The sequence below is a fragment of the Bufo gargarizans genome, chromosome 2 (assembly GCF_014858855.1).
Source record: "Bufo gargarizans isolate SCDJY-AF-19 chromosome 2, ASM1485885v1, whole genome shotgun sequence".
NCBI lineage: Eukaryota > Metazoa > Chordata > Amphibia > Anura > Bufonidae > Bufo > Bufo gargarizans.
In genome coordinates this window covers 153,072,106-153,094,418 of record NC_058081.1, presented here as the reverse complement: position 1 = coordinate 153,094,418, position 22,313 = coordinate 153,072,106, and the positions used below count along the sequence as shown (strand labels likewise).

General features: G+C 42.1%; 1 protein-coding gene across 1 annotated transcript in view; it reads right to left on the bottom strand.

Annotated features, from left to right (window-relative positions):
• ATP8B4 (ATPase phospholipid transporting 8B4 (putative)) overlaps positions 1-22,313 on the bottom strand; it is a 397,315-nt gene that overhangs the window by 269,906 nt on the left and 105,096 nt on the right. Inside the window, exons 5-6 of the mRNA XM_044279613.1 lie at positions 19,993-20,091; positions 13,433-13,494 (exon numbers count right to left, since the gene is read on the bottom strand). Coding sequence (XP_044135548.1) covers positions 13,433-13,494; positions 19,993-20,091 — 161 coding nt within the window. The remainder of the gene's footprint in view (positions 1-13,432; positions 13,495-19,992; positions 20,092-22,313) is intronic.

Sequence of the window (22,313 nt, the reverse complement as noted above, 5' to 3'; positions counted from 1 at the left end):
TCAGTTTCTCTACTTCTGTAATACATAGTAATACCCCCAAAAATTGTGATGACTACATTCCCCATATGTCTACTTCATGTCTGGATCATTTTGGGAATGATATTTTTGGGGGATGTTACAAGGCTTAGAAGTTTAGAAGCAAATCCTGAAATTTTTCAGAAATTTTCAAAAACCCAATTTTTAGGGACCAATAAAGGTCTGAAGTCACTTTGCGAGGCTTACATAATAGAAACCACCCAAAAATTACCCCATTCTAGAAACTACACCCCTCAAGGCATTCTAAACTGTTTTTAAAAACTTTGTTAACCCTTTAGGTGTTGAACAAGGGTTATTGGCAAATGGGGATGAAATTTGAGAATTTCATTTTTTTGCCAAATTTTCCATTTTAACCCATTTTTTCCACTAACAAAGCAAGTGTTAACAGCCAAACAAGACTGTATCTTTTATTGCCCTGACTCTGCCGTTTACAGAAACACCCAATATGTGGCCGTAAACTACTGTACGGCCACACAGTAGGGCGTAGAGGGAAAGGTGCGCCATATGGTTCTTGGAAGGTAGATTTTGCTGGACTAGATTATGTACACCATGTTCCATTTGAAGCCCCCCTGATGCACCCCTAGAGTAGAAACTCCCTAAAAGTGACCCCATCTAAGAAACTACACCCCTCAAGGTATTCAAAACTGATTTTACATACGTCGTTAACCCTTTAGGTGTTGCACAAGAGTTATTGGCAAAGGGGGATGAAATTGGGGAATTTCTTTTTTTTTGCCAAATTTTCCCTTTTAGCCCATTTTTTCCACTAACAAAGCAAGGGTTAACAGCCAAACAAGACTATCTTTATTGCCCCGACTCTGCCGTTTACAGAAACACCCCATATGTGGTCGTACACTACTGTACGGCCACACGGCGGGGCATAGAGGGAACAGAGTGCCGTCTGGTTTTTGGAGGGCTGATTTTTATGGACCGGTTTATTTACGCCATGTCCTGTTTCAACCCCCCTGATGCACCCCTGGAGTAGAAACTCCCTAAAAGTAACCCCATTTTGGAAACTATGGGATAGGGTGGTGTTTTTTTTAGGAATATTTTTAGGGTACATCTGATTTTTGGTTGCTCTATATTACATTTTGTGAGGCAAGGTTACCAAAAATTGAAATTCAGAAATGTAATCTCCATTTGCCATTAACTGTTGAGGAACACCTAAAGGGTTAATAATGTTTGTATAATCAGTTTTGAATACCTTGAGAGGTGTAGTTTCTTAGATGGGGTCACTTTTAGGGAGTTTTTACTCTAGGGGGGCATCAGGGGGGCTTCAAAAGGGATATGGTGTCAATAAAAAAGGCCATCAAAATCGGCCTTCCAGAAACCATGTCGGTCCTTTCCTTTTGCGGCCTCCCTTTTACTGATACAGCAGTTTACAACCACAAATGTGGCGTTTCTGTAAACTGCAGTATCAGGGTAATAAATATTAAGTTTTGTTTGGTTGTTAACCCTTGCTTTGTTACCGGAAAAAAAAAACGGATTGAAATGGAAAAGTGCCAAAAATAGCGGTTTTGGCACAGTTTTTATTTGTATTTTCTCCCGTGTTAATCTAGGGGTTAGGTCATGGGGTATTTTTATAGAAGAGATTCTTACGGATGCAGCGATACCTAATAAGTCTACCTTTTTTTTTACAATTATTTAGGTTTTAGACTATATTATCCTTTTTGATACAAAAATTTATATTTTTTAGCCTATTATCGTATGTGGGGTCTCATTTTTTGCGGGATGAGTGGATGGTTTTATTGGCACTATTTTGGGGGCTATATGACTTTTTGATCGCTTGCTATTAAACAGCAGCACCCCTGGGGGGTCTAGGGTCACACAGCTGTGCTGTGGACCCCAGACACCCTAACTTAGGGTGATGCAATCAAAGTTTTTCAAACTAACTTTCCCTTTATTTTCCCTGCCTAGCCCAACCTTTCCCTAGACTTCCCCTAAGTACCTGCTGTTCAGATGGGGGGTGCTGGGGCACAGATCGGGTCCTGGGGGGCACAGATGGGGGTGAAGCTGGCACAAATCCACGAGGTGCAGGCAGCGCTCCTCTCTCCTCCGGGACACAAAAGGAGGAGGAGAGGAGCGCTGGCAACATTTGAATCTGCTGCCGGCCCGCCAACCAACCAGAGGCGATCCTGAGAGGTGATGTCACCATCACCTCTCAGGATCGCAGGATGGTGATTGGTGGGGTAAAATCACACCACCATCACCATCCTGTTCCGGGTTATCGGGTCTTCAGAGACCAGAATAACCCGGAAACGCAGAAAACCGCACGTCTGAATTGACCTGCGGTTTTCTGCGATTGCCGACATGGGGGGGGGGGGGGGGGGGCACAGGACCCCCTGGCGCATTTAGCCTAGGTGCCTGCTCAATGATTTGAGCAGGCACTGGGTTCCGATCACCACCCGCCGGGCGGCGGTGATCAGAACCATACATGACGTACCGGTACGTCATGTGTCCTGAAGAGGTTAATGCTTGCGCTCGTGAGCCAGGCAGTATAGAAGGAGAGGTCTGGGTTTAATTATAGGGTTGGCCATTTTGTTGCAAGAAATATCCAATTTAGTAATAGTACAAAATAGATTTGGTTACAACCATCTGGAACAGTAAGAGACTACTAAATCAACAAAAATATATCCCACTCTCCATTCCTAAATAGTGCCATAGCAAGGCAGATTTGCATTTCAGGTTTCTGAAAAAGCTGGCTTACTACTATATGGATCAGTGTGAAGTCTGCAGAGTACTTAATCTACCAAGATCATTTCCCCTCCTCACTCCAAAATAGTGCCAAAGCTAGCCATAATTGCCTTTCAGGTTCCATGGAAAGCTGGGTTACCACCATGTGCCACTGTAATGGACAGCAGAGTGCTAAATCTACCAAGAAAAATCCCTCTTCCACTCCTAAATAGCACCACGACTAGGCTTGCCTTTCAGGCTCCTGGAAAAGCTGGGTTATCACCATGTGGAGCTGTAATTGAGGCTGCAGATTACTTTAATCTACCAAAATAAATCTCCTCACCCCTAAATAGTGCCATAGTTAGGCAGATTTGTCTCACAAGAGCGCGGGAAAGCAGGGTTACAACCATGTGCATTAGACTACAATACTAAATCTACCAAAACAAGTCCTCCTTCCCACTCAAATGTAAACATAACCCAGAAAACTATTTGTAGAGACAGTCAGGGTGAGCCTATTCTTATGGAAATCTCCCCCACTTGTCAGAAATCTCTAAGATTTACCACACCAGTTGACATTTTATGGAGAGCAATATAAAAAAGGTGAGAACTACAACTACCAGCATGTCCAGACTGTTATGTGGAATAAGTTGACATAGGGACAAGGGAATAAGAGGAGAGAACTACAACTCCCTAATTGTCCAGACTGTTATTAAGAGGCATTATTGGGAGAGGTATAAGAAGAGATAACTTCAACTCCTAGCATGTGCAGATTGCTATTACAGGGCATCAGTGGACATTACTGGGTGAGAAGTATGATGATAGAACTATAACTCCCAGCATACCCAAATAGTTAATGTAGAGCATCAGTAGACACTACAAGGAGAGGGATATAATAAAACAGTACATCTCCCACCATATCTAGGATGTTATCATGGGCTATCACAGGACACTACTAACCTCTCTGCCACGCACAGCACAGACCCTCTGACCCCTTAAAGCGTGACATCCCACAAGTCCTTTATCACTTCTCTCCGCATTGCTTAGCTCAGTTTTTCTGCACTGGTCACAGATGATGACGACATCACTCAGGTCCTTCACCACTTCTCTACTGTGCTGCTGAGCTCTGTCTTCCTACCCTGGTCACATGAGGATCACATAATCACAGGTCCTGCTCCACATTGTATCTTCTCCTCTGCACTGCTAGCTATCGGCACCATCGCCGTTCCACGTCATTGCGGCCCGGTGCTTGACCACGTATGGTGCGGATTCACTGCAGCAGCCCGCTCCATATATTCCCTCAACCACTGTTTTGGGTGAGGGTTACTATCTCTCCTTGGGGAGAGAGTGCCTTAATCAGCATGAGCAGACTTATAGATCATACAAACTCCTCTGGAATTCTGGGAAGAATGGGATGCAAATAAGCTCTTGCGGCATAAGAGTCTGAAAACAGTCTAACGTCATAAAATATGTAAGCGCTCTTTTCTTTGGTTCATTTTATTATTACTACTATGATTATTATAATTTATATAATTCCTGTGGATACAGTTAGATAAAATATGTTTCAAATAGTTTTTTCTTTAATTTACAAAAAAGCAGATTAAAAGAAAAAAAAGTCAGGTGTTATATAAATCTCACTCCAGTTAGAAGTTTAGAAGTAGGATTTTTAAAGTGGGGGAGGAAAAAAAAAGTGAAATCCATCTGCAAAAAAAATAAAAAATAAATAAACTAAAAGATCAGGCCAAGAAAGATTTGATAAACAAGAATGCCAGATGTGAATATCAAATGAAGACAGAAGAGGAGAACATTAAGTAAATGGTGGGCATCCTGGAGCTAGTTTGCATATTTGGCTAATTATACATTTTAATACATATCTGAGGTACAAAAGGGTTTGACTAAATATGCAAAGTGTAAAAATTAAGATACAAGACATCTGGTTCAGGAAAGTACATCAAGCGCAAACTTGCTGAGGTTCTTATAGAGTTCAGAACTCTTATGGTTGCAATCAAAAATAAAATTCAGACAGTAAATATATTTGTACTTTTTTATACAAGGTTAATGAACGATGCTCAATACTACAAATGAATTTCAAAAGCATTATGGATAATGCCCACTGGTTACAGACTCTATGGAAATGTCGTGCACCCAACTTAGCTGCCACAGAAACAAACTTGCAGGAAACTAAGATCATGCTTACTGGAAGGAGAGGTATGACACATGGGATCTACTTTTCTTATATCATCCCAGTACACTAAAGCTGGAGACCTTTAGCCATCATGAGAAAGAAACCTAAATATGAATGAGAATAATATGACTTGCGATTACTTTTAAAACAGCCCATGAAATCTATGGCCCAGGTCCAAAAGGCCTGGTGGAGGCATAGTGGCAACTGCAGTATACACAGGGCTATGCCCATTAGTTGCTTACACAGAGTGATTTTGTGCATTGTTACAATGCAAAGGCCAGGCACATTTCACATATATTTCATTATTGAGACAGCCATCACATGATAACAGATGAGAATTCAAATGGGAAATTATGGTTTTCACTAGAGTGACCCTTTAATATGGTACTGGAAGCGTCCAGAAGATGTTTTGTGTTACAACGCTAGATGGAACTCTTTTCTTTGATTAGATTTTAAAGGGGTTATCCAGAAATTTGATAATGATGGCCTATCCTCAAGATCCCTATTTAAAAGGGTTTCTGTCAGCAGGAAAATGGTTATTAACCTGGCTGACATTAGTGATGTACTAATGTCAGCTGAACACAACTATATTAGTGCCATTTCACTGCGTCCCGCCATTATTGAGAAAAAATAACTTATAATATGCAAATGAGCCTCTAGGTGCAGGGGGGGTCATTGCTCCTGCTCCTAGAGGCTCAGTTCTCCCACCTCTGGCCGCGCCCTGCTACACTTGATTGACAGGGCCAGGCAGTGTTGGTCTCCACTTGCCAACCCCGTCTCCTGTGGAAATCTCACGCCTGCACCAATATAGTTATGTTTAGCTGACATTAGCACATCGCTAATGTCAGCCAGGTTAATACCCATTTTCCTGCTGACAAAAACACCCTTTAGGCCTCATGCACACGACCGTTTTCTTTTTTAAGGTCCGCAAAAACGGGGTCCGTAGGTCCGTGATCCGTGACCGTTTTTTTCGTCCGTGGGTCTTCCTTGATTTTTGGAGGATCCACGGACATGAAAAATGAAAGAAAAATCAAAGTCAAGTTTGCCATTGAAATGATAGGAAAAAACGGACACGGATCACGGACACGGATGACAATCTTGTGTGCATCCGTGTTTTTTCCCGGACCCATTGACTTGAATGGGTCCGTGAACCGTTGGCCGTGAAAAAAGTAGGACAGGTCATATTTTTTTCACGGCCAGGAAACACGGATCACGGATGCGGCTGCCAAACGGTGCATTTTCCGATTTTTCCACGGACCCATTGAAAGTCAATGGGTCCGCGAAAAAAAATACGGAAAACGGCACAACGGCCACGGATGCACACAACGGTCGTGTGCATGAGGCCTTAAAGAGGCCACTGCATTCACTGGAGCTGCGGACAGAGTTGCGGTCTCTGCATAGCTTACCAGGCACAGTGCCAGACATTGTATAGCAGCTGTGCTTGATACCGCAGCTCAGCTGTCACGGAGGGGTGTGGGGGAAACCCCCAACCATGCGATGTCAAAGGGTAAAAGGGGATCAGTCTGACCAAAAGGAGTAATAAGGGAGCAGGTCACCTCTTACAGCATCTCTAATCCTCTCCCTGACTCCTCACCGTATGAGCGGACCCCGATGGTAGGACGGCTCATACTCAGGATTCCTAGAGACCCTAAGTCGCCCTGGTAATCCCTCACCAAGGAGCCGGGAAGAGACGACCTGTTCATCCCAGTCATGGAGGAACAGGAGTCTCTATCTGAGGCCAGGCTGCAAGGAGAGGGGAACACATACAGCATATGGAGATGGCAGGTAAGCGAAACCAATAACACACAGACACACTGACTTGAACCCGTGCACAAGTGCTGCTGTCCACACCAATATTAAAGGACACAGCACATACCACAACCACACAGGAACTCAGGACACCCAAAGCTGAAATAAACGTGGGACAGGGGAATGTCTAGTACACATGTTGTACACCAAACACCACCAGACATGTAACACCACACAAGACACACAACACCCTGAACATAACCCACGCAAACCAAAACATAAGAAGGGAAGGAGACACCATAAGAACATCAACATCTATGACCACAAGGGTGGCCCTCACTGGAGAGATGGAACACCCTGGACTGGAGCAGAGCTCCAGCACCAACAACAGCTAAGTACAACTGACTCCAGCCAGGAACCCACAGAAGATAAAAGCCAAGTGACCACATCCAGTCAGGGAGTTAACCCTTACAGCACCAGACAGAGGGAGGCTACAACTTAAAGGGGAAGTACACACACAAGCATACTAAACCACACGTTACCACCGACAACAGCATGCGTGGCAACCATGTCACGCCAATCACCCAGAAGGCCGTGACACTGCCAATGCATGCTCTCACAGCAACACGTTGCCGCGGGCAACCGCAAGTGTGGCAACAGTGTCACAGCGCAAACCAAAGGCCGTGACATGGTGAATGGGACAATGAGACAACATGACCAATTTACATTGACATCAATGCCCTGGGAAGAGGCCTAAGCGCTCATGGAGCACTGCAGCCTCTCTAAACAGCTGAGAACCCGCACCGATCTGATGCTGATGACCTATACAGAGGATAGGCCATCAATATCAAATTCCCTGTTAAAAACTTTTCAATATTTTTAAAGTCATAGAAATTATGCTTCTCCTAATAAAGTTTCATTCATCTGAATTTTCCAACATCACTTTTTAATATTATGATTTCATTATTCTTAATTCCATATGCGAAAACAAACTACATATTACCTTAAAATTGGCAGCATCAACTCTTAAAGTCTGGACACCTTCAAAGGTATATATATATTTTTTTTTTAAAGAGGACCTTTTATAGGTCCAGACATTATAAAATAAGAAACATGTTATGTAAGGCATAAAGCAGGGATCTAATAGCGCTTACTACTGGTACCCATGTGCTATGCCAGGAGTTAGTATACCTCCAGGGAGCACAGGCAGGAGCAGCAATGTGCGCTCCTGCGGCCCCATTCATAAATTCGACACTCCGTATACTGCTGAGCTGTCAGCAGTGTACAGCGAACGGAGTGTTCACAGGGAGGAAAAAGTATATTAAAAGTTGATTAATAAAGTATATTAGAAAACATTTTACTAGGGCATTAGGGAAATCATATTAAAAATTGTTACAAAGGTTCAGTTACTCTTTAATTATTGATTTAGATGAATTTGGAGCCCAAAACATTTTGGTATGGATTTTCCTTATAAATCTTGTACTCTTTGACTTCTACAGCTTCTATGTATCACGATACATAGCAGATGCAAAAAGTTCTATTCAAGAAACCTGTAAGGTATTCTCTGCAGCTAATTTGCTGGCATCATTAGCAGAATGCAGCCATTTACTGTTTCTATACTGACTAGATGGAAACCACAGTTGCAATGGCCAACAACAAACTCAGACACCTCCTGTGCTCTAAAAAAAAATAAAGTACTATCTAAACTGCTCCTGATAATAGGATCAATTCCTCAGTAAATGGTTTACATTTTTCCAGCAATAGAAATATCTGAGCCGCGCCTAAGGGTTTAAATGCTCTATACTGCACAGTAGTTCTCTGAGATGGTAGATTTCACTCTTCGTCTCAGCTGTACGCCTGACATATCAGAAGATGGTTCTGACTCAGTTTCCCTTGATAGAAAAATATGTTCTATGAATTGAATTAATCACCACAGTGGTTGTTAGTACAACCTTCATGGGAATATAAGAAATGGGATTTGGAAATGATTCCAAACTGGAACCACGCACTGCTAGCCTGTGAGTGATAACAGCTTCTTGACACTCTTAAATGTGTTTCTCAATACCGATTTATATAATTACGTGCGAGCACAAAACTGCTCACAGTCGGTGAACAGCTTCTTTCGAACACACAGTGACTATTGTAGAACCTGCAAACAGCTAGAGACAGATCATGTTGGTTTAGGTAAATATACCGTACACACAGTGCAATTCAATTACTGAGAACAGGTGACATTTTGTACTTGTAGACCACATTCAAATGAAAGAAAGCTGGGAGAGGGGGTTTCTTTTAGTTATCTTTCTGCAAGAACACCCTGAACCTCCATGGTATGAAAGGGAATAAAAAGAACAGAGTAAGCTGAAGCACATTTTGGAAACAGTAAAAAAAACTATTTATCATACTATTAATCTGATTAATTCAACTACTATTTAAACACAAAATGATCCAAAGTAAATGTATGCTCTGTGACTATTTAAGTATATACACATTGCTTCTGGAAAAACTCCTGGCACATATGCTGACCATGACCCTGGCACGCTGAGTGAGTCTGTCAGCAGTTTTGGTCTTGCTAAACTGTTTACAGCACTAGGTTGAGGTTGGGGCAGCAGAACAAACATACATTTTGTAAAGCTTTTCTCATCGGGGTAGTTAGAATATGAAGTTTTATCCACTCCTGCAAGTGCCCAGGGTGGGCTTCACTGTGAAGTGCTCTTTGCATTGAGCTGCTCCACAACACCTAGTGTTAGACATCTCCTGCAGGCTGTTCATGATACCCGCCGACCCCATTCACTATAATGAGGACTGGCGGAGATCTGGCCACAACCCGGCAAAAAATTTTGTGCATTATTGCCTGGTTTAGGGATGAGCGAATCGACTTCAGCAGTGCTTCAAGCAAAAAAAAACATCAAGGAGCCATTGGCTCCTAATGTGAAAAATTTAGGAGCCAAATGAAATGTTTTAGTCACCAAATTTTTTCTGTAACATAAAAGTGTCACAAACAGGGTTTTCTTTAGCCTCTTGGGTATTAGGTTTTTCCATTCATAAACCTCCACATTGAGCTCCCAGCAGCAGATAGAAGCCTGCAGGGCACGCTGGCACTTCTGGTGTGACATCACCTGGGCACATGGTCTTTAGTCAGCAGAGGTTCCGTTCCCGCCATGCTGTCCCGAGCACTTCATGAGCAGTCAGCAGTGGCACGTGCTCCCCTGTTCCATGAATTGCAGTTAAATTATCGTGCATATTCATACGCATTAGACATAATTTAGGGAGAAAAACTGCCTTGACGCTTGTACAGTCGTTATTGCGACTAGGGATGAGCAAATCGACTTCGGATGAAACATCCGAAGTCGATTCGCATAAAACTTCGTTCAAAAACTTCGTTCCCTAATTGTGACCTCTCCCGCTCACCAGGTCTGCGATGCTGGATGCCCTAACCCTGCTGTTCTGTCGAGACTTACCTAACAGGTAACAGCCATATTTTAATGAGGAGCGCCGTTGGACCTCTCCTGCACATCAGCTGTACTGCGCATACAAAAAGGATGGACTAAGTGAAAAAAAAAAAAAAAAAAAAAAAAAAAAGAAGAAGAGGGGTGTAAAGTGCTTGTCCCAAATGCCCATTTTTTTACATAACCACAGGTTAGATAAGCCTGAGGCTACATGGTGACTTTGGCCCCTTGCAGACTAGCTTTACTCCCGCAGTGTGTCCGCAACACAGCTCCCGGCCTGACCTCCCAGCGCTGACGGAAATCACATAGCATTATATTGATTTATGATGCTATGTAACACTTACAGTTCTGGAATGTATTGGATAACATGGACAGCATTATGTCAGTGTTATCCAATACATTCCAGAACTATAAGGGTTACATAGCATCATAAATCAATGAAATGCTATGTGACCCCCGGCAGCGCTGGGAGGTCAGGCCGGGAGCTGCGTTGTGGACTCGCTGCGGGAGGAACGCTCGTCTGCAAGAGGCCTTTGGCTGTGACAAACATCACATGGCCAGAGATTACAGTGTAGCAATGCAGCATTGCCACTAGGGGTCATTTTGGGACCTGCACATTGTCATGACAGCCCCAATAATTCTCACAACTGTAGGGTTGCAATGCGACCCCATTCAATGTCACGATTTGAAACCCTGCACTACATTACGATGCTTGGTCGTTCTGGCAACAGTGCATTCCTTTCTTTTTAGCACACAGGCATAAAGTGCACCAGGCCCTGTGACAGAATCGCGTAAACCAGCTATGGAATCAGTTTCATCTGCTAGTGTGAGGAGACATAAAGCCCAGCGTTACTCGGCATTCTGTGCGTGGCTGAGCGGACTGCGGCTGTCCACCATCATTGCCCTCTCTTCTCCACCACTTACCCCTTACATGGGGGGGGGGGGCGCACTTTTTGCATTTACCACTTTGGTCGTCATCTGGAGCCCTGTTCAGATGAAACATTGAAAGTTGATTTGCATAAAACTTTGTGCTGCTACTGTACAGAGCAGTAGCTCGGTCCAGTATTAGAATGTATTGGCCCCGATGAGCCAAAGTTATTGCTTTGCGAAGTCTCGCGAAACTTTGCATAATAACTTCATGAATTAATAAGTACTGTAAATAAAACATTTACCAAACTCGGGTTCGGTTCACCAGTTGGAAGTGCACCACTTTTACAGTACAAATTTATTTATGACACTATTACGCGAAGCAATAGCTTCGGCTCATCGGAGCCAATACATTCTAATACTGTACGCAGCTCCTGCTCTGTACAGTAGTAGAACAAAGTTTTATCCAAATCGACTTCGGATGTTTCATTCGAAGTCGATTCGCTCATCCCTAGCCGGGTTGCAGCCAGATCTCCTTTGGTCTCCATTATAGTGAATAGGGCTGGATGGCAATGTAGTAGCTTCTAGCAATACCAGAATGCAGAGAGATCTGGCACGCTGTTCCCTGCCAGAACAGCCTGCCAGATCTAAAATCGCTAGTGTGAAACTATCCTAACAGCTGCAGCGGTCTCTTGGGTGGATGCTGCAGCAGTTCTTAGAGCAGAGAGGATGAGCTGCTCAGTGAAGAGAGAACTTCACAGTGAAGCTCCACCTCCTGGTCACTTGCAAGAGCAGAAAAAAAAAAGTCATATTCACAGTTCTCCTGATGAGCAAAGCTCCCCAAAATGCAAGTTTATCCTGCTCTCTACAGTCCATAACTACTGTAGAGCCATCAGCAGTTTATTATGGGCAAGAGCACTGACACTGACTACTAGGGTTGAGTGAACTTGTGTTTTTCAAGTTCAGGTTCGCCATTCGGGTCTTTGTGCAATTACATTATGGATTCCGTTATCACAGAATATAATAGAATTCTATGGTGGAATGCACCACGGAAGCCTTTAAGAGGCATTTTGTTATGCATTCCGTCATAATAGAAGTCAATGGGCAGCATAACGGATTCGTCTGGTTTACATTTACAAAGCTGCCTGGGGGGGGTTTAGTCCTCAGCATACACAACGCTCTTTGATATACTACATATTGGTGAGTTTTCCTGTGAGGCTGCTCAGCCATGATGGCATATCATAAGTGGGATCACATCATTATCATCTATTGTAGAGCAGTGTAGTGTGTAGCAAGGCCCCGTACCCTCACCCCACCTTCCTGCTAGCAGAACTGGTTGCCTCCCCTAGCTCTGCATGGGGAGGCAACCAGTTCTGCTCAAATTTTACGACAGGATGCTGGCGGGCATTGTCCATAATTCTCAGAGAACCCCTTTAACGTTCCGTTTTAGCTCACACACTTTCCTACTAAGCACCAACCCTTCTCAAGGAAGTCAAAAATTTGGAGAAACACTAGATTTGCACAGGTACAAACACATTAGTAAACTTGCAAAAAAATTCTGCCCAAGTATGTTCCCTTACTACAGAGGCTAACAGTTAAAGGAGTTGTCCATTTTTTGCTATTGATGACCTAACCTCAGGATAGGTCATCAATATCAGATCAGTGGGGGTGTCAGCTGTATGAGAAGTAGTGCAGACATGCCAGATCCCTTCTCTCTTCCTGTCCACTGCTGCTGTCTATGGCAGTGAGCAGGAAGAGAGACAAGAGACGGCACGTGCACACTGCGCGTGCCGTCTCCTCATACAGCTGATCGGCAGGGGTGCCAGATGTTGTATTTTAGGTTACTATTTATTCTCCAAGTAAAAAAAAAAAAACATAAACCATGCTATTTAATAGAAACAAAAAGCTCTTATAGAATTTATTTAGGTTTGCAATAATATCAATGAAAAATGGTCAAAGACCTATAGCTGCACATTGTAGAATATTTTTTAGGGCTCATGCACATGACCATATTTTCCATCTGTGTGTCATATCCATTTTTTTGCACATAGCCTATTCATTTCTATTAGGCCATGCATATATGAGTGCTTTTTGCAGTGATTTTAATCCTTTTTCGGTTCAGCAATTTATAAACACATGGCCTATTCTGGTCTGTTTTGCGGACAAAAAAAGCCCTTTCTATTGACTGGAATTAGAAAAATGCAAACGGAAGGTATCTGTATATTGTGTATCCGTTTGCAGATGGTGGTGTAAATGAGGCCTGATCACAATATTACAATAAATACCCTTTATTAATAGGACAAATACTCCATTTATTCACCCACCTGATAACTCTTGACAATTTATTGGTTGGACTGACAAGCCACAAGGTAGCTGTGCACATTGTGATTCTGTTGATAAACCTTTTTCAACTAAAGATCCCAAAAATGTATAAAAATGTCTACACATCAGGGGAACTTGAGAAGCATGACTGCTTGCTTACCTGTCACCGAGAAGAACTTGCGACTGACGATTATTCACTTGATTATCAGTCTTGTGACGAAACTGTTAATTTAAAATAGAAAAGACTTCATGTAAGACAAAAACAAGTTAATACTTCAAAAAACCAAATTTGCTTTTAATATTTAGAAATATACCATTCAAAATGATAACACTGTCATTGAAACTCCCATAAGGTTTAAGAAAAAAAAATCCCTTCATTTATGGTTTGCGTTTATAGATTGCAGTGAGGGGGAGTTTGTATGGATCAGGTCACACATACACCACTCCATTCAATGTCTATGGGACTGACTGTACAGCACTTCCCAGTGTGGAGGGACAGACTGCTCAGAACTCTGGTCCTAGTGATCAGTGGAAGAGCTAGTAGCAAGGCTCCTGCAAACCTACAATTATCACCTATCCTGTGGACAGGGATAACTGCAGCAGGCCAGTGGGTAACTTTTCACATGGAACCTGAGGAGGCGATACCCCTTCTTAGGACCATCCTCGATTAGTAAGACTGGAGAACCCATGGAGGGATATGGGTTGTTAATCTTGTCCTTTTCTATTATATATTTTGTTTAAAACGGCAAGCACCCAGCAGCTATGGATCCCACTGTGCTCATATATATTTGTACGGTGGTCAGGAACAGGTTAAATTGACTTCTATGGGGAGTAAATGATATTGCATTATTATAGCGCCATCTATTGCATAGCGTTGTACATATGAAAAGGGGTGCGCATAATTAAAGTTTAACAAGTACAATTAAGCATGAACAAGTAACAAACTGGTACAGAAGGAGAGAGGAACCTGCTCATGAGGGCTTCCAATCTACAAGGGATGGGGGAAGGATATATGCAAAAATCAGCTGGCCAGACTTGGTGATTCCAGTGGACGAATACCGCTCCAAGAGACGTGATAAATCCAAAGTAAACGTAGTATCAATTCAGCACCATGATGAAATCAACTCCATTTTATTTAGACATTTTTATTGAGACATATATTAAAAATCCTGAAACAAACTACCAGATACCACCAACACATTTCGATCGAAATATCAAGTGTTTACCCCAATTTTTCACTTTTAGCAATAGGCCTATCTAACTGCCAATATGTATTTGGTATTATTTTTCATGCGAAACCTTAGACCGTTATTTTGTGCCATTTGATGATAGATATAATTTTTTTTTAAATTTGAAATTGTATATTTTTCCTTTATCAATTTTTTATTGTTAAAAAAGATTTCAAGACAAAAGATTTCTAAATCCATTACCATCTGTTTGTACCATGAAAATGGACCTATTTTTCTATTGCTGGTTCGAGGATATCATCTTGTATGAAGAAATCGAAGACAGTGATAATGAGCCACTGAGCTTGATGAATTCGGACAGTAGTGCTACGTTTTTGGGGTTTCCTGATGATTAGAGGAGTACTGTACCAAGATTAAAATCTCTGCTCATCTGTTAATTACAGTAATAATGGTTCTTAATGCTGCTGTTGACTGTTCACGTTTACATTGTTTAGACATTATTCTGTTATTTTATTAAATATTTTAGCCCACCTTTTTTCCTATTTCCCCCTCTAAAACCTAGGTGCATCTTATCAAGCGAAAAATACAGTATTTGAGATGGAGGTGGCAGGAGGTGGACAGGGAATGGATGTGCGGTTTGAGGAACCGAGCAGAATCATAGGTTACCCCAAAGCAGCAGACTTGTGGGATCTGGGAGAGCGTGAAGCCATTGACCATGATAGATAGGTCTGTTGTGGGGAGCTGAGTAAAAAGAGGGGAAAGATAAATTCTGTTTTCTCCATGCTTAGTTTTGGAAAGGAAGAGGAGGATAGAGCAGATAGACACTGCAGGATTCTGGATAGTAAGGAGTTGAAATCTGAACCATAGATACAACTGTGTGTCGTCAGCATAGAAGTGATACTGAAAGCCATAGGACACTATGGGATTCTTTACAGTAAGAGCAGTGAGACTATGGAACTCTCTGCCTGAGGAGGTGGTGATGGCAAGTACAATAAAGGAATTCAAGAGGGGCCTGGATGTATTTCTGGAGCGTAATAATATTACAGGCTATAGCTACTAGAGAGGGGTCGTTGATCCAGGGAGTTATTGTGATTCCCCGATTGGAGTCGGGAAGAAATTTTTTATTCCCATAAAGTGAGGAAAATTGGCTTCTACCTCACAGGGTTTTGTTTTTTTTGCCTTCCTCTGGATCAACTTGCAGGATGACAGGCCGAACTGGAAGGAAAAATGTCTTATTTCGGCCTTATGTACTATGTTACTATGAGCTGTCCCAGGTCGAACTGGAACTGCATGCTAACTGCATACTGCAGGCTGAGTAGCACAAGGTTTTGTGCCGCTATAACATGGTAGCAGTCTCTCTGTAACCTAGCTATGTACAGCTACGGCTAGAGTCAACAACAGCAGTGACTACATTTTTTATGGTAGTTATATGTTCTTCCGTACTGTATAGGAAATAATTGGCATTAACAGAAAAGCCAAACTGTATTATAATACAGAATAAGCATTAATGTTTTGAGAACAGCATTCTGTTGCACAATTAATTTTTGGACAAATTAACACACAAACGTTAAAATTTTGTAATACATTAAAACAGACGAAATACGCCTATTTGAAGACTAATGGGAACTAGACCTTGCTACAGAGCTGAAATATCGTTTCCTTATAATCCACATTGCATAACGAATTTAAGAATTTTCCTTTTACTCAAGACATTCTTGTGACACATCCAACCTAATGTCGTGACACACAAATGTGTCCAGAAAAACTGGTTACGCGTCAGTATTTTACATGCTGCCCTTTCCAACTCCCTTTATCCCAAAACTATATTCAATGCATACAATGCCATCCAGTGGAAAACTTAAGTAGTGCTTTCCACACGACACATAAGAGTGGACGGTGTGCGCATACTGAAAGATCAATTACTTTAATCTCTTAAATTAAATGTAATACTCTGCAGTTATTCTATGGCATATTCACATAATTCATACATGGCATCAATGCCTTCCTCATCATCCGTTCAAGAACTGGATATCAAACAGGGTGACACCACCAGCAGGCACTTGTTCTGTGGGTGCCCTGATTCTTCTGAGCTAGTTAGTAGCTCTGAAAGGGATTATGCGATGCAGTGATTGAGAAAAGATATGTAGTATTAGAGGCACACACTTCCTTGCTGCATTGTCTGCACAGTCACTGAAACAGGCTATGTCCAATTGGACAGACCATATCCCCCAATATCACCCCTGCTGTATTACAGAACACCAGTGACTGTCTCTCCTCTGTCTCGAACATCATGTCCTCTCTCTATCTCAAACTGACTCTTTCAAAAACTGAACTTGTGTTCTCTCTAGGGTTGTTTCAATACCAAAATTTGATTCGGTTTCGATACTATAAAAAAGTATTGCAATACTCTATACCAGGAGTAGGCAACCTCCGGCACCCCAGCTGTTGTGAAACTACAACTCCCAGCATGCATACTTACTCTGCTCTTCTAAGAACTCACATAGAAATGAATGGAGCATGCTGGGAATTGTAGTTTCACAACAGCTGGAGTGCCGAAGGTTGCTGATCCCTGCTCTATACCATTCGAAAAAAATAAAAAAAAAAACACCAAAAAAAGCCGCGTGCATTCCACATTTTATGGAACGTCCAGCACATAATAGAACAGTCCGATTCTATTTTTTGGGGGACAAGGTGACAAAAAAAAAAAAAGGCGAATTGCGCAGTTTTTAGATTTTTTTTTTTCTGTTACAGTGTTCACTGCATAGGACTTTTTTTATATTGTAATAGTTTGGACTTTTTGGGCGTGGCGATATGTAATATGTTTATATATTTTATATGTAAAATTGGGAAAGAGGGCGATTTAGACTTAATATTTTGGTGGGTTTTTTTGTTTTTTTTACCTGGGATCTTTTAATCCCTTGTCCTATTCACCCTAATAGAGCTCTATCAGGGTGAATAGGTCTTCACACTCTTCCTGCTGCCCTGTGCATTGTACACACAGCAGCAGGGAGATTACCATGGCTTCAGTAGCGTCCTGGCTGCCATGGTAACCGATCGGAGCCCCAGGATTACACTGCTGGGGCTCCGATCAGAACCTGCCACTGCACCACCAATAAACCGGAGGAGAGGGGACCCTGTGACCACTGCCACCAATGATTTTAATACTGAGGGGTTGAGGGGAGAGGGCGCACTGCGCCATCAATGATTTTAATACTGGGAGGGAGTGCGCACTGCGCCACAAATGAAAATTAACATTTAATACAGGAGGCGGGTGTGGCACCTGAGGGGTTAACTGCCGCTAATTGCAGCTCCCCGCCAGCACCCGCCTCCTGGATTTGTATTAAACGTTTACTTTTATTGGTGGCGCAGTGCGCCCGCCCCTCTCTCATCGGCGGGAGCAGCGACACAGGGGGGAGGGAGAGAGAGACTCCTTCTCCCCTGTGCTAAGGAGAACCTTCTCCCCTGAGAGCAGCGCGCTCCATGTTCTCGGATACTAGACTGCGCAATAGCGAAAGCCTAGTATTGAAAAAATGCAAATCCCGGTATCGAAGTCGATATCGGACAAAAGTATCAATTGGGTATCGATTGGAAAATTTGATACCTGAAACAACCCTAGTTCTCTCCATCTAACCTACCAAAATCTGATTTCTCCCTCTCAGTGTGTGGCACAATCACCACCCCTAGGCGGCACAATCACCACCCCTAGGCAGTACGCCCACTGTCTCGGTGTTATGTTTGACACTGACCTTTTCTACGCCCCCCCCCCCCCATATTCAGTCTCTCGTCTGCTCCTCAAAAACATCTCTAGAATCTGTCTGCCCCTTTCTCACTAGGGAAACAACAAAAACTCTCATTGTCGCCCTGATCCATTCCTGCGTAGACTACTGTAACTCACTATTAATTGGCCTCCCGCTCACCAGACTCTCCCCTCTCCGATCTATTCTTAATGCAGCAGCCAGGGTCACCTATCTGTTTACCTGCTACTCCGATGCCTCCGTTCTGTACCAGTCATTGCACTGGTTGCCCAAACAGTATAGAATCTAATTTAAACTGCTCTGTTCTAACCCACAAAGCTCTCCACAGTGCTGCACCCCCCTACATCTCCGTCCTCATCTCTCTCTATCATCCTACCTGTGCTCCCCATTCAGCCAATAACTTACGACTTACTTTCACCATAATCTGAACCTCTCACTCCCGGCTACAAGACTACTGCCGAGCTGCATCAGGTCTCTGGAATGCCCTACCCCCAAGAAATTAGGCTAAATCGCAACATACACAGTTTTAGGCGCTCCCTAAAAACACATCTTTTTAGGGTGGCCTATCACATCTCCTGATGTAACTCCTCTCCATATATAGACCATCTATCATTTCCTGAACCTGATCCTCCACCAAACGCTTCACCGCACCCAGAAACACTACATATATCGGCTGGTGATGGCTCATGCAGCTTTATATCTGCTCCTCTATTTTTCCAAAATATCTGGACCATTGCACAAAACAAGCACTTTTACCTTTTGTGTCACCCCTGTCTCCTCATAGATTTTAAGCTCTTGCGATCAGGGTCCTCATTCCTCTTGTTGTAATTACTGACATGTCTGTTACTATGTTATTTATGACTGTTTGTACATGAACCCCTGAACTGTAAAGCGCTGCGGAATATGTTGGCGCTATATAAAGATTATTATTATTATATGTGCACTTTACAACTAAAATGAATCAATTAAAAATTGTGAGAGATTATTACAGTCTCCGAGAAGAAATGAGGTATAGCCCCTCAAGCAACGAGCAGATAGTGATATGAAGGGCCTGATCTGTGTGTAGTGCTGCCATCCTACCTATTCTACCTAGGTGTGTCAGCATTCACCTCGTGCTGCCGATACACCAGCCGGCACCACTGATATAAGGTTTTTGACCAACAACCTAAAAACCTCCTACTTGATAAAGGGGTAAGAAGTACCTTGAAAACGCGTTGTCTACTAATAAACCTGAAAAATACAAATCATCCAGTTGTGATAGTGAGCCTCCTACTTTCCATACGTTCGACCGAAACAGTCAAGCATCCATTCTTCTTGTTCCTATCCTACCTATTCTGGGCTGACCAGCAGTACAAGAAAGATGTTATTAAATCGTTCACCCTCTAAGGATAATGAGATTATTCTGTTCATTCTTTACCAGTTATCCAGACAAGTGCACAGCCGTAAGCAGCGTTAGCCTACTGTGTGTACTCTAGTGGCCAGTGTGGAAAACCCTAGCATTTCAGGAGAGAGATTATATATATATATATATATATATATATATATATATATATATATATATATATATATATATATATATAGATTTTTTTTTTTATGCTTACATTTATCAAATAAAATATGCTTAGAATAGAAAACAAGTCATTTTCTGATGATATGTTCCCTTTAAGAAATACTCTGGTTTCAGAACAGCGCATGTTATTTTGTACATCTTTTAGAACCATAATCCTACGGATAAAATGAACAATGTACAATTTAATTATATCACAAAGAACACTTACATAGTCGTCAGTGGCATCTTTCACGGCAGTGATGGTCAGTACAAGAACTAAAGGCACAATGGTGGTAAACCATGACAAGGAAGAGATTTCAGGGATCAGCTGCAATGAGGAATGCACATCACACTATTAGAGGAGCTAAATTATTTTTCTCTGCATGAACAGTACATAATCAGCTATTTAACCTTGTATATAGAAGCAGTCACAGTGGTTTTAAAGGCGGGTGTACTTTTGTGGCGTTGCTTGTTTTCTTTTTGCATTGATCACACAATCCTGGAGGAAAATGTGATAATCGAGGGGAATAAGGCACAAAACAAGACTTAAAAGGTACCCTAAAATAACAATTTAGCCATTTTATTTCATGGCAATCCAAAAATCCATTTCACGCTCATCATTATGAACTATGAAAACTTGGTTTACTCTTCCCTGACTATATCTTTATTAACCCCTTAAGCAAGATACCTGGTTTGGTACTTAAAGGGGTTGGTGTCACTTCAGCAAGAGGCATTTATTATGCAGAGAAAGTTAATACAAGCCACTTACTAATGTATTGTGATTGTCCATATTGCCTTCTTTGCTAGCTGGATTCATTTTTCCATCGCATTAGGGTACTTTCACACTAGCGTTTTTGCTGGATCTGGCAGGGATCAGCAAATACACTTCTGTTACTGATAATACAACCATCTGCATCCGTTCAGAACGGATCCGGTTGTATTATCTGTAACATAGCCAAGACGGGTCAGTCATGAACTCCATTGAAAGTCAATGAGGGACGGATCAGTTTTCTATTGTGGCAGATTGTGGCAGAGAAAACATTGCATTGGGGGGTCTTGACTGATCCGTCTTGATCAGTTTCCCAGGACGGAAAGCAAACCGCAGCATGCTCTCCTGTATGAGAATGGAACGGAAAACATTTTGGAGCACTCCGTTCTGTTCAGTTTGACAATGAATGGGGACAAAACTGAAGCATTTGTTTTTCGGTATTGCGCTCCTATGACGGAACTCAATACCGGAAAACTTAAACGCTAGTGTGAAAGTACACTTATACATTTCTCATTTCCCTGGTTACAACCACCCAGAAATCCAGCAGTGGTGGCCATGCTTGCACACAATAGGAAAAAGCGCCAGCCTCTGTGGTGGCTGGGATCCATGTTCTGGGTTATAACCGTGGAAACAAACAGTGTATAAATGTAATGGAAAAATGAATCCAGCCAGCAAAGGAAGCAATATGGATAATAACAATATATTAGTAAGTGCCTTGTAATAACGTCTTCTACATGATAAATGCTATTTGCTGCTAAGTGCGACAACCCTGTTAGGCACATTTTGTTTTTCTCTGCATGTCAAAAGCCATAACTTTTTAATTTTACCATTGATAAAGCCGTATGAGGGCTTGTTTTATGCCGGGCAACTGTATTTTTTAATGGTATATCAGGTGAATTCTATAACTTACACCCTTAGTGACCGTTCTGTTTTTGGCCTTACTGACCAAGTGATTTTTTATTTTATTTTTTCATCCGATTTATTACGGTGCTGTATTGGGGTATACATAAACATTGAAACTGCCACTGACTCTCTGGGTCAGTACAATTACAGTGATAAATACATCGATTTTTTTAATGTTTTACTATTACTGCACAATAAACCAACCACCCCCCACTTTGTTTTTTGTTTTTTAAGCAGAAAATGTTTTTGCGCATCCCAAGACCCATAACTTTTTTTTCTCTCCTTTCTATAGAGTTGTGGTAGGGCTTTATTTTTGTGGGACAACTTGTATTTTTTACTGGTAACATGTTGGGTACATAGCACATTTTGAATGCTTATTATTCTGTTTTTAATGGCAAATATTGGCAAACAGCAGCAATTCTAGTTTTTTTTTACAACGTTCATTGTATCGAATAAATTACATAACTGTATTTTCAATGGAAAAAAGGAGGGGTTTCACTTTGAATTTTTACCCCAAATTTTTTTGATTATCCAATAGTCCCGCAAAGGGACTATAATAGGTGATCTTTTGATCGCTTCCAAAATACATTGCACTATTCTTGCAGTACAATGATTTTTAATGTCAGTGCTATGCCTTTACTAGGCCCTGGCCTGCCTGCACTGACAATGACTCTAAGGATCTTATTTGTGGGGTGCCGATGCGAGACAGAGGAAGTCTGCTCCCTCTGTAACTGCTTACATGCCATGAGTGCTATTGCTAGCGGCATGAAAGGGGTTAAATGGTCCTGATGAGCGCTCCCGCTCTCGGCTGCACAGAAGACCTGTGCTAGATTAGGCCACTGTAAAAAGGCGCAAGAGGGTCACTCATAGGTTAAAAC